We start from the raw sequence: 13155 nt of genomic DNA, 5'->3' as shown, positions 1-13155 counted from the left end.
CTTTTTTCACAGCTGAATGGGGCAGACAGCTCGTCTGCTAAGCTTTAGTGTTGGCTTGGCTGGAATGTTTATAGGATGCATGAGGTGTTATATTGTGTTGGTCTTTTTGTTTGCTTTCAAACTGCTCAAACTTCCAGAAGCCAGCATGTGACCATCTGAAACCATCTTGGCCTGGATAATGTTTATTTCTTCACTGCAGGGCTGCTTCCATGTTGACGCCCTTGCGGTCCTTAACCTGCCTATCTCGGGGCCTGCCGAGGCTCCAGATCAACTGCTATGATTAGTGCTGGATAGGACCATGAATGCAGTGGCAGCCAATTAAGAGGCTGCCTCTCCGAAGAGTGCTGAGTCCGCCTTGCTGCCAGCAAGATCAGCTCAGGAGCCTTATTTAATTCTGAGTCAGAATCCTGACACGAGCAACAAGATCCAACCCTTTGTTCACTTGGTTTATCAATAATTTAGCTTATTAGTGTTAAGTTTGCAGACAATTTCTTTATTATTATTGTCACAAGTCGGCTTACATTAACACTGCAATGAAGTTACTGTGAAAATCCCCTAGTCGCCACACTCCGGCGCCCGTTCAGGTACACTGAGGGAGAATTCGGAATGTCCAAATTACCTAACAGCATGTCTTCCGGACTTGTGGGAGGAATCCCAAGCAGATACGAGGAGAACGTGCAGCCTCCGCGCAGACAGTGACCCAAGCCGGGAATCGAACCTGGGACCCTGGCACTGTGAAGCAACCGTGCTAATCACTGTGCTACCGTGCCACCCTATTAAGCGGAGTAAATAATCCTTGAGAACCAAGGAAGCTGCTATGACATAGCCAATTGATGTATTTTATTACTAAAGGTGACAGATTTAAATGTGATGTAGCGATGCCGCAGTTGGACTGGGGTGGGCACAGCAGGTAAGAATGATTTAAATGTGAGAGAGCACATTATTTGTTTTTTTTAAGTTCCTAAAAGTTGAAAAACTGGAACTACTTTAGAGACTAGGGCACCGCTGGATCACGGTAATGTGCTGGACTGTTGGATTGAAGCCAATTTGACATCCTGATGGATACACAAGAAAATTGTCTGTGACTTACAGCTTAACCAAATCATCAATCTGCTTCAAACAGATCCCTCAAGATATGATGATGCAGTCCCGGAATTCTTACATTGAATCTGATGCCCATCCACTGACACTGGAGGAACTTGGAAAGCGACTGGAAGATGAGGGGGCAAATTATCAAACTTACCTGCAGAACCTGATCCAGAATCTCCAGAAAGAAGCCAGGGAGAAATTTAAGGGCTGGGTTTCATGTCCCTGCCCTGATAACACTGAACTTTCTTACAAAAAGGTACATTTTTACATGAGTACTTATGTAACATTTTAATATTTTGATGATTGAACAAAAAACCACTATATATTCCTTTGGGGCAATATTATTTAAATACTAAACAATACAAAACTAGTTTAAAATGTATCTAAATATTCATCGGTAATTTATTGTCTTATTTTGTGCACATGATTGTATTTTGCACTGCCAATTGGAATAACATTTCATCAAAGAATTCGCAACGAAACAAAATGCAAAAATGCCCTAATGATGCTTTTGTGGCGTAAATCAAATTGCCACTTAATAGACTGGTAATATGTGGACTCCACTGTCCAGTTCAATGATTCTCTGCCAGAGACTCAATTTCTGTCAGGCACTCCAAGCAAGGAGTGGTGTGAAGTAGAAGAAGCCACTTCTGTTGCGAAGAGAAGGCTGCAACAAAACTGTATTACTCTTGAGCATCCCATAACAGCCAAATAAAAAGGCCTGCAAGCAGGTTGCCCCTCTGTCCTGAACATCAGTCAATGGATATCTAACACGATAGCAGCATAGTAACTTAGAAAATGTAGAGATGCTGTACAAATAGTTTTCAACTAAGATTGCCCGTTTACACCCAAAAAAAACCTAACTAATGAGGATAAGCAAATACAGAAAACATTGGAAACAAACAGTAAGTCAGTATTTATGTAGAGAACAGAAAAAGCAATGGTTTGCATGCAGACCCTTCTTCGAAACTAAGAGGCAGAATGGTTTCTTACTAATTCTGGTGGAATGCAGACATTCTGTTATACTTTGAATTGTTCAGTGCTCGGTCATCAATTGTTCATTTTGCTTGAAATTGCTGTTGCTTACTGCCTGAGTGAGCAGTCTTCTATTTATATTGCATGACAACCAAGTTCAGATCTTGTATATATTTTGAAATAACAATTAAGAAATTCTGTCTCAAGAGCTTCCTCCTGACATCCTAAAACATATTAATCATTGTCAACTACTTTTTATCAAAAAGAGAAATAGAAATTACTGGAAATATACAACAGACCAATTAGCATCTGTAAAAGGAAAGGACTGGTATAATGTTTGGTGTGCTCCCTTCAGTGGTGCAAATGTCACAATGTGTTTTCTTTTCACAGAAGTCCACTGATCTTTCATGTATTTTGACCATTTTCTGTTTTTATTTCACCTTTGCAACTAGTGAGGTGTTCTTGTTTTTGATTTTATGTTTTGATGAGACACAGAATCAACACAAGTATTGCTGACCGATTCATGGTGGAACCACGATTGATATTTTCTCTTGAAAGCACTTGCATTTATATAGCCACACAATCTTAAACCGTTTAAAAGCTACTGAATTACTTTTGAATTGTCATGATGTATGAAATGCAGTAACCAAATTATTCCCATGAATAGCAATCTGATAAGAAATAGTGGCCTTTTGGCCCTTCAAATCTATTCAATCATTGACTCAAACGCTGATCTTGTACCTCAACATCACCACCTTTCACTTATCCCTAGACTCCCTTAATATCCAAAAATATATTAAGTCTTACACCAGGTTGAAGTCCAACAGGTTTGTTTCAAATCGCTAGCTTTCGGAGCACTGCTCCTTCCTCGGGTGAAGGAGCAGTGCTCTGAACGCTAGTAATTTGAAACAAACCTGTTGGACTTGAACCTGGTGTTGTAAGACTTCTTACTGTGCTCACCCCAGTCCAACGCCGGCATCTCCACATCAAAAATATATTGACCTCTGTCTTGAATGCACTTGAGCTTTCACAGTTCTCTGATTACAAACTTCCAAAAATTCACAAACCTTTGAATGAAGAAATGTCTCTTTATCTCTGTTCAAAATAGACAACCCTTGCTCTGAGTGTGACCCTCTGGTTATACACTTCCTTCTGGCTTCCATCCTGTCAATCCGCTTAAGAATATTCTGTTCAAATAATATCTTTGCCCAATTTTCTAAATTCCAAGGAATTATAGGCCTAGTCTATTTGATTTTTCCTCTGACGCCAGGGATTAGTTGTCTTTACTCTTGTGCTCCAATGCCTTTGTAATGAATACTAACATTGTATTTGCCTTCCTAATCGCTTGCTGTACCTGCATGTTAACTTTGTGATTTATGTCCAAGGACAGCCAGGCCCCTCTGATTATCAATATTTCCCTGTCTCACCATTTAAAAAAAATTCTGTCTTTTATTTTTCCTACCAAAGTATATAACTTCACAATTCTTCATTGCTATATTGAAAATACAATATAAAGATGCGTCTTTATGCACCTTTACAGCCTCTTTGCATCCTCCTTTCAGCTTCATCAGCAAAGTTGGATACATTTCATTCAACAGCCCTATCATCTGTGTCATTGATCCTTTCCCCTGGTTGAGACTAGCTTTCGGTATTTGGGGGTCCAGGTGGTTTGGGATTCGGCACAGCTCTGTAAATTGAATTATACCAGCCTAGCATGTAGGGTCGAGGTTGACCTGCAACGGTGGTGACAGCCTTAGATTGTCCTCGGCGGGCCGGGTTCAGTCAATCAAGACTAACGTCTTGCCGAGGTTCCTGTTCCTATTTCCGTGTTCTCCGGTATTTCTACCAAGTCACTTTTCCAGGGGGTTGAGCGGCTTGAGTCAGGCTTCATATGGGCGGGGAAAGCCCCGAGGATTCCGAGGGCTTTCCTGCCGAGGAATAGACAGTCGGAGGGATCTTGTGCTGCCAAATCTGATATTTTATTACTCTGCTGCCAATGCGGAGAAGATTTTGGGGTAGTGTGGAGACCCAGGGTCTACCTGGGTGCGAATGGAATCTGGGTTGTGTAGAGGGTCCAGCTTGGGGACACTGATGATGGCGTCTCTGCCATTTGCTCTGGCAAAGTACTCGTCAAACCCGGTTGTTGACTCCACTTTAAAAATTATGGAGGCAACTCGGTCAGCATTTCAAGATGGGGGTCAGTGTCAAGGCTGGTCTCATTTGTGTGAACCACTTATTCGAGCCAGCAAAGTTGGATGCAACATTGGGGTGGGGGGGGCATTTCAGTGCCTCCGGGTACGGAAGTTTGTTTGACTGATGTTTCCGACACTTGTGGTGGCATCGCCATCATCCTTGCTGGGGAGAATCCTTTCCTGTTCAGGTTTGGAAGAGGGTAATACTGGACGTATATTGGACGTACCCATATATGCTGGACGCATATATGGACGGACTCTACATAGAAACATACATTGAAAGTAGAAGCAGGAGTAGGCCATTCAGCCTTTCGCGCCTGCCCCACCATTCATTCTGATTATAACTCATCATCAAATTCAATACCCTGATTTCCCCCACCCCCCCAAATATCCCTTAATTCCCTTAGCTCCAAACGCTATTTCAAACTCCTTGAGATTGCACACCGTTTTGGCCTCAACTGCTTTTTGTGGTCGTGAATTCCACAGATTCACCATTCTCTGGGTGACGACAATTTCTCCTTGCCTCAGTCCTAAAAGGTTTACCCCTCATCCTCAAATTATGACTCCTCGTTCTGGAACATTCTTTCTGAATCTACCCTGTTGAATCCTGTTAGAATTTTATAAGTTTCTATGAGATCCCCCCTCTCTTCAAAACTCCAATGAATATAATCCTAAACTCCTTTGTTTCGCCTCCTTTGTCTCCCCTGCCATTCCAGGAAGCAGCCTGGTAAACCTTTGCTGCACTCCCTCCATAGCAGGAACATCCTTTCTCCTATAAGGGCACCAAAGCTACACACAATATGTAGATGTGGCCTCACCAATGCCCTATGCAGTTACATCCCTACTCCTATACTCAAATCCTCTCTCTGTGAAGGCCATATTGGGGGAGCATCTGATCTCGGCGGAAGGGGTGAAGGCCAAATGGGAGGACGAGCTGGGGCCTATTGGAGGTAGTGTGGAATGAGGCCCTTCATCATCGTATGTGAAGCTGAGCCTGATTATTGTTTAGGGCGCATCTTACTAAAGCCAGAATGTGTTGTTTCTTTGCGGGGTTTGAGAATAAGTATGAATGCTGTTTGAAGTGGCCCGCTAATCACCTACATGTTCTGATCCTGCCCCACACTTGTGGGTTTTTGGGGGTCTCTTTTTTTTTTTTTTTTTTACAGCACCATGTCGGTGATCCTGAACATTGAGTTGGAGCCATGTCCTTTAGTGGCTATATTTGGGGTTTTGGGCCTGCCGGAGCTGTGGACAGGTGCATGACAGATGTCTTTGCCTTGCTAGTTGCTCAAAGATGTGTCTTGTTGAGCTGGAGGTTGGCGATGCCACCTAGTGCCTCGGTATGGCTAGGTGACTTAATGGGGTTTTTGCACCTCCAGAAGGTTAGATACACCGTGACGGGGTCAATTGAAGGGTTCTACCGGAGATGGCAACCGTGTATATTGTATTTCAAGGAAATGGTCACTTGGGAGGGAGGGGGTGGGGTGTTGCGTAGACTACATTTGTATCCTAGTTGACTGTTGCTGTTGTGTTTTTGCATAAAATGACAAAAGCTTACTAAAAATATATATTTTTAAAATCTGTCATTTATATAGCATGTAATTAACTGGAGCCCAAGCCCTGATCCATCGCACTAATTACAGCCTGCCAAACCAATTTCTACTCTCCGTTCTGCCCATTAACCAATGTTCAGTCCAGGCTAACATACTTTCCCTGCTTCGAAAAGCCTCCTGTGTGAATGGTTTTTGAAATACAATATAGCTATTGTCTCTCCTTCACCTACATCTCTAGTTACAATATGACCAGATAATATGTTTTAGTGGTACCTGCTGATGGATAAACATGAGCAGGGCATCAGGAGAGCTCCCCACACTCTTCGAAAAGTGCCATGGATCTTTGCCTCGACTGAAAGTTGGCACCCCTAACACGGCAACCTTCTTCGGTACTGCATGTTGGACTTGATTTTGTGCTCCAGCCTCTGGAATGGGGTTTGAACCCACTTTTCTGACTAGAAGTGGGAATGCGAACCACAAATCCACAATTAATACCTGATACTTGCAGATTATGAACTCTTCCACTCCTCTTCATAAATGATGTATCCTACTGCTTCCATGTAATGTTTCTAATGATGAATGAAAGCCATTGGTTTTTTTTGTAGGTTGGTGATGGTCACCCACTTCGACTGTGGAAGGTGTCCGTTGAAGTAGAGGCACCGCCTTCTGTTGTTCTAAATAGAGTGCTAAGAGAGCGCCACCTGTGGGACGATGACCTACTCCAGTGGAAAATTGCAGAATCGCTGGATAAGCAGACTGAAATTTTCCAATATGTCTTGAACAGCATGGCTCCTCACCCCAGCAGGGACTTTGTCACATTGAGGTGAGTTGTAAATGTAGAATACACCATATAAGGGTGGCGCAGTGATTAGCAGTGCTGCCTCACTGCACCAGGGATTCAAGCCTTGAATGACTGTTTGTATGGAGTTTGCACGTTCTCCCTGTGTCTGTATGGGTTTCCTCCCAAAGATGTGCAGGTGAGGTGGATTGGCCATGCTAAATTGCCCCTCGGTGTCCAAAGATGTGCTGGTTAGATGGGGATACAGGGGTAGGGCGAGGGAGTGGCCTTGGTAGGGTGCTCTTTCAGAGGGTCGATGCAGACTCGATAGGCCGAATGGCCCCCTCCTGCACTAGGGTTCTATGGAATATATCCGACAAATAATGTTTGAGAATGACATGCGTAGAATAATACAGCACAGGAAAAGGCCCTTCGGCCCTCCAAGCCTGTACTGGTCATGATAACCCCTTTGCCCAAACCCTCAGCACTTCCTTGTGCCGTATCCCTCTATACCCATTCTATCCATGTGTTTGTCAAGATGCCTTTTGAATGCCGTTAATGCATCTGCTTCCACAAACTCCCCTGGCAACGCATTCCAGGCACTCAACACCCTGGAATACAAACCTGCCTCGCACATCTCCTCTAAACTTTTTCCCATGGACCTTAAACCTATGCCCCCTGGTGGCTGGCCCCTACACCCTGGGAAAGAGTACCTGCCCATCCACTCTGTCCAAGCCCCTCATAATCTTGTAGACCTCTTATCAGGTCACCCCTCAACCTCCATCTTTGTAATGAAAACAGTCCGAGTCTATTCAGCCTTTTCACGTAGCTAACACCCTCCAGACCAGGCAACATCCTGGTAAATCTCCTCTGCACCCTCTCCAAAGCCTCCACATCCTTTTGGTAGTGTGGCGACCAGAATTGCATGCAATATTCCAAGTGCGACCTTACCACGGTTCTATACAACTGGAGCGTGACTTGACAGTTTTTATACTCGTGCCCCGTCCAATGAAGGCCAGCATTCCGTATGCTTTCTTGACTACCTTGTCCACTTGTGTTGCCACCTTCAAAGATAGTGGTCATGGAAAGTGTGTATAATTTGGGAAATTGGTGAGGGTGGAAATTCTCTGGTAAAAGGTGAGCGATCAGACCTTAAATTTAGTTTAAAGTTCTAAGTTAAATTCAAATCGTTAAACTAAATAAACTGCTTGTCAATGGCATTTAACTGTGTGCTGTAAGTGATTGCCTGAACAAAGTCTAATTATTGGGAATAGGATGTTTAGTGAGCACTTGTAACTTGGGTGTGACTCAACAAGAAGGCTAAAAGCAAACCGTGATGTACAAAGTGCATTGTAAATGGAGTGTAAAAGTTCGGAACTTGGTGAGAGTGAGAATTCTGTGATGCAGGAAGGAATTGCTGTTTCCTCCCCAATACTTGGTTCATGTTAGCTTCAGGCATTGGTTTAAAAAAAGCTCCAGTGTTTTAATGCTTAGTGCAAGTTGGTGTGAAGAAGATGAAGAAAAATAAATTTCAGCAAACTAAAAAGTAGATACAAATATGGATGTCAACACCCTTTATTTAGAGAAGTGTTTCCTAATTTTTAGACTATGCTCCCTGGTTCTCTACTTTCTCTCTCCCTTAACACCTTGAAAATTTGAACAAATCACCACTTAACCTTCAAAATTGCAGGGAATCTTGGTCTGTCCTCTTAATTTAACCCTTGGGAGTCCAGATATTCTGGTAGATCTAATTCAAGGCCAATACATCCTTCCCAGGGTACAGAGTCATGAAGAAAATGATGGCACAATAAAGTGACAAATTCCCGGAATCCAGATGATTTTCACAGGGTTTTAAGGGAAGTAGGAGAGAACATTGCAGATGCCTGAATCTGTATTCATTATAATATCCTAATTATACTCCTTGTACTCCTTTAATTGGGAAAATTGCATGTGCTACTCTGCTATTTAAGAAAGGTGAGCGAGAAACCAGGGAATTATAAACCAATTAATCCAACATCTTGAAAATTCTCAGCTGATCAGACAGCCAGTGTCAATTTGTAAAGTATGGGCTATGCATTGAACAAGGTTCAATTTATTTGGCAGAAAATGTGACCCAGGTTCCCCAAATGCAAATCATCTAATAATATAGAATACCTGTATTACCAAGAATATCATCATCATTCACATCGGCAATCTACAAGTGAATTGATTTGTTTCTGTATTGGTGCATGAAATGTACCAAAATCTACCCCAGCTACCTGACAAACCATTGTGTTATTAATAGATTATTCCATTGAATACTAATTGAAACCAAAATTAAAATAATTGGTCATCTTGAGTTTTGTGTTCACTTAGTTCAGGTTACTTTTAATTGATTTAAATGTGTTCCCCTGTAATCACCATGAGCTTCAGTGATGCTGATGAAGTTCTGTGCCTATTGGACACTGCAATGAATATTCTGTTTCCACTTTTCTCTTGTAAACTTGAGATAAAGTAACTGCTGCCTGTCTTTTTCAGAACCTGGAGGACCGATTTACCAAAGGGAACATGTACACTGGTGGCCATTTCCATAGAACACGATGATGCACCTTTGGTGGGTGGAGTCCGAGCCATGCTCATTGACAGTCAGTGTCTGATTGAGCCATGTGGCTCTGGGAAATCCAGAATGACCCACATCAGCAGAGCTGATTTGAGGTAAATAAGTTATTGTTCTGCTAATCAGTTTTTAAAATTTGAAAATCTGCTTTTAGAAACAAAAGCTATGAAGTCTTGGAGGACAGCTTTGTTCTTAAGAGCCCCAATCTCATTTGCAGAAAAAGATTAAGATTAAAATTAAGTATTTGAATACTGCTGAATAGAGAGACCTGTTATGTTGCCAAGTTTTGCATCTTGCTCTTACCAGGACAAATACCGAATTTTAACAATCACGACAGTTTATACGAAAGGAGAAAAAGGGCTCTGATTGGTTGGAAGCTAATTAGCTGAGGAATTGACATGGAGAAAGTGGTGGGGAACAATAGGCTCCTCATGCTTTCAAGTCATTCAAAAAGAGGTAAGGCTTGGGGCAGCACGGTGGCGCAGTGGTAGCACTGCAGCCTCACGGCACTAATGTCCCAGGTTCGATCCCGACTCTGGGTCACTGTCCGTGTGGAGTTTGCACATTCTCCCTGTGTTTGCGTGGATTTTGCCCCCATAACCCAAAGATGTGCAGGGTACATGAATTGGCTACACTAAATTGCCCCTTAATTGAAAAAATGAATTGGGTACTCTAAAATTTAAAAAAAAAAGTGGGAAGGCTTGTACATTTTCTTTTGTTTGTTGAGAACAGATCTCTGTGTATGAAGGTTGCTTCTAGCAAGTGTAAATGACTTGTTAAAAGCTCAAATAATTATCTTAAATTAGTTGTTAGTGTACCTGTTAGCTCACTCAAGATTGTTCAGCAAGTGCTGCCCAATCGAAGAATTTCATCTAACAGTCAATGTTTTGCTTGGGGTTTTGCAAACACTAGCTATGATCTGTATTCTGGCTATTACAAACAGCTGGCAGATCATGTTATTTGATTTGATCAGCCAATCATTGGCATGTATGGCCTCCGTACCTGACATTGCAACTTCATTGAAATTGTGCGGTAAGCAGACATCTTTTTGCATTGGCGGCAATATCTTAACAGTGAAAAATACCCGTGTCACCACTGCATAGTAGCAGTATGAAACTGTTTGCTTAACCTGTTGTTCAATACTGCCTTTCTAGAGTAATTTGTTCAAGCCTTGCGTCTTTTTTGAATCACCTGGAAGCGATCAGAGACAACTTGCCAACCAAGGAGTATCCCTTTTATCCAGTAGTATAAATTTAGCATTAGTGCGTTTATCCTGATGATGCAGGACAAAAAGCTTTGTGTTCGTCTGAAAAGCCCTCTACTACCAAGTCTCCCAAGGCTTTGCTATTGGGAAAAAGTCAAGCGAAGTATTTTTGTCTGCAAGTTCTCATTCTATGACCTTTATATCTGAGTGCTGGGTGAGCACGTGTGTAAGAAATGTCTCCAGCTATATCAAGGAGGATGAGTGTTTCCTAGATTATGCATTCCAGGAAGTGTTCACCCCACAGGCAATGAGAGTTCAGAATAGTTGATGGACGGTCACCAGGAAGAGTAAGAGATGGGAAATGCAGGTGTCTTCAGGATTGTGCCACTCTCAAACAGCTACTCCGTGTTAGACTGCTGGGAGTGACAATACCCAGAAGGAGTGCTGTTCAGACCATAACACCGATGGCCAAGGGACTGGGCAGGTAGGAACGGCAAAATAGAGAAATGTGGTTGTTATAGGAGATTCCATAGTCAGCAGGACAGTTAAGTATTTCTGCAACCGTCATTGAGTCCTGCATGGTATGTTGCCTCCCTTGTGGCACGGTATTTCATAGAAAGGATGCTGAATATTTTGCGGGAAAAGTGAATGAGCCAGAAGTTGTGGTACATATTGCTTCTGACAACATCGGGAGGGAAGGCATCGAGGTCCTAAAGTCAGATTTTCAGAAGCTAGGGAGGAGGTTTGAAAAGAATCTCTGGATTACTCCCAGGATCACGCGCTAGTGAGAATAGAAATGGGGAAATAAAAAGGGCCAAAGTATGATACAGGAGGGAGGGTATCAGGTTCTTGGGCATTGGAAGCAGTCCTGGGGCAAAAGGCTCTTCAAAAAGGTTGGATTGCACCTCAACACGGTTAACAATGTCCTCACGGCGTCACTAGTGTGGTTAGGAAGGGTTTAAGTTAAATTGGCAGGGAGATGGATACCTGCATTTGAAAGGAAAATAATGTGAGTAAAGTTAGAATGCTAGGCAGAGCTAGAGAAGTAAGTAATTTCATAGGAGCAAAGAAAGAGAAAATACATAGTCATTTGGTGGATTTAGAGTATGGGAGAAAGTAGTAAAAATCTAATTTAGGACTACTGTGCATGTATGTGAATGCATGTGGTAAATAAGATTGAGTTGCAGGTACAGATTGGCATGCAAAAATATGTTGTGACTGTATCAAAGACATGGCTGAAAGAAGGGCGCGCCTGAGTATTAGCTATTCTCTGAAAGAAAAGATAGGAAAGGGGAAGGGTTGTCAGTATTGATTAAGGCGAAAATTGCAGTGCTGGAGAGGGAGTATGTCCCTGTCCCAGACGAATCAATTGCAAAGAAATCACAGAAGGTGCAAGAATTAAAGAGTAGGTATAATGGGGGGCTTTAATTACTTAAATATAGACAGGGATAGTAGAGCAAAGGGTTCTAGAGTGTATTCAGGAAAATGTTCTACTATAATATGCTTCCCGTCCATCAAAAAAGGAGGCACTGCTAGACCAGTTCCAAGAATGGGATGAGCCAAGTATATCCAGTGTCAATGGTGGAACATTTAGAGGAATAGTGATCATGTATCATAAGGATTAGGATGATTATGGAAAAGGCCAAATAATTATTAACTGGGGGAAAGCCAACTTTTATGGGGTGAGAATGGATCAGGCACAGATAATTGGAGTCTAAGGTCGGCAAGCAAAATGGTATCTGAACAATGAACTGTCTTTAGAGATGAGAGGGTTCAGGCACAGGTGAAGTATATTTCCATGAAAGGGAAAAGCAGGATAAACAAATCCAGAGCTCCCTGGATCACAAAAGGGGTAGAGATTAAGAAGAAGAAAATACACAGATGTCAGGTGGACAATACAACCATGAACCAGGCTGAATAGAAGGCTCAGAAGGGAAGTGAAAAAGCAAATGAGAAACAAAGAGAGCATGTAAAGAGACTAGCAGCTAACATAAAAGAGGAATCCAAAAGTCTTCTATCAGCATATAAATAGTAAAAAGAGTGGGGCTGATTCGGAACCAAAAAGGGGAATTACACATGAAAGCCGATGGCACAGCCGAGGTTGCACCTGTCTTTACCAAGAAACTCCTGAAGGGTTTAAAATTGCCGAGGAGGTGATATTTGATGGGCTGTCTGTACTTAAAGCTGATAAGGCACCTGGACCAGATGGAATACAACCCAGCAGCACCAGGCCAGTTAGTTTAAACTCTGGAGGTGAAGCTTCTAGAAACAATATTTCAAGACAACATTGATAGATACTTCACATCCGTGTTGGCTTTCCTTATTTACCTGCATTTTGCCCAAGAGCAAACATATTTAACTAACTTGCTAGAGTTTTATGATGAGGTAGCAGAGGGTTGATATGGGTAAAGCTGCTGATGTTGTGCACATGGACTATCAAATGGTATTTGATAGCGTGCCACACAATAGACTTGAGCCAGATTATAGCTCATGAAATAAAAGGGTATGTAGCAACATGGATATGAAATTGGCTGATTGCCAAACAGTGGTTCATGGATGTTTTTCAGAATATCCATGGGAGTTGGCTTTCCCCCAGTTAATTATTCTTTGTCCTTTTCCATAACCATCCTAATCCTTGCAGCACTATTCCTCTAAATGTTCCACCGTTGGTAAAGAAGTTTGTAGTTGGTGTTGGGACCTTTGCTTTTCCTGATATATATTCCTGGGCCTTGGTGTACAAGGCACAATTTTAAAATTTGCAGATGATC

General features: G+C 42.3%; 1 protein-coding gene across 7 annotated transcripts in view; it reads left to right on the top strand.

Annotated features, from left to right (window-relative positions):
* Positions 1 to 13155, top strand: part of LOC140391939 (stAR-related lipid transfer protein 13-like) — a 938750-nt gene that overhangs the window by 921433 nt on the left and 4162 nt on the right. For all 7 annotated transcript variants that reach the window (XM_072477005.1, XM_072477004.1, XM_072477010.1 and 4 more), the window contains 3 exons: positions 1124 to 1345; positions 6415 to 6632; positions 9105 to 9281. In XM_072477005.1, the coding sequence (XP_072333106.1) occupies positions 1124 to 1345; positions 6415 to 6632; positions 9105 to 9281 (617 nt within the window). The remainder of the gene's footprint in view (positions 1 to 1123; positions 1346 to 6414; positions 6633 to 9104; positions 9282 to 13155) is intronic.

The sequence above is a fragment of the Scyliorhinus torazame genome, chromosome 15 (genome assembly GCF_047496885.1).
Source record: "Scyliorhinus torazame isolate Kashiwa2021f chromosome 15, sScyTor2.1, whole genome shotgun sequence".
In the NCBI taxonomy this organism is placed as follows: Eukaryota; Metazoa; Chordata; class Chondrichthyes; order Carcharhiniformes; family Scyliorhinidae; genus Scyliorhinus; species Scyliorhinus torazame.
This window is presented reverse-complemented; position numbering and strand designations above follow the sequence as displayed.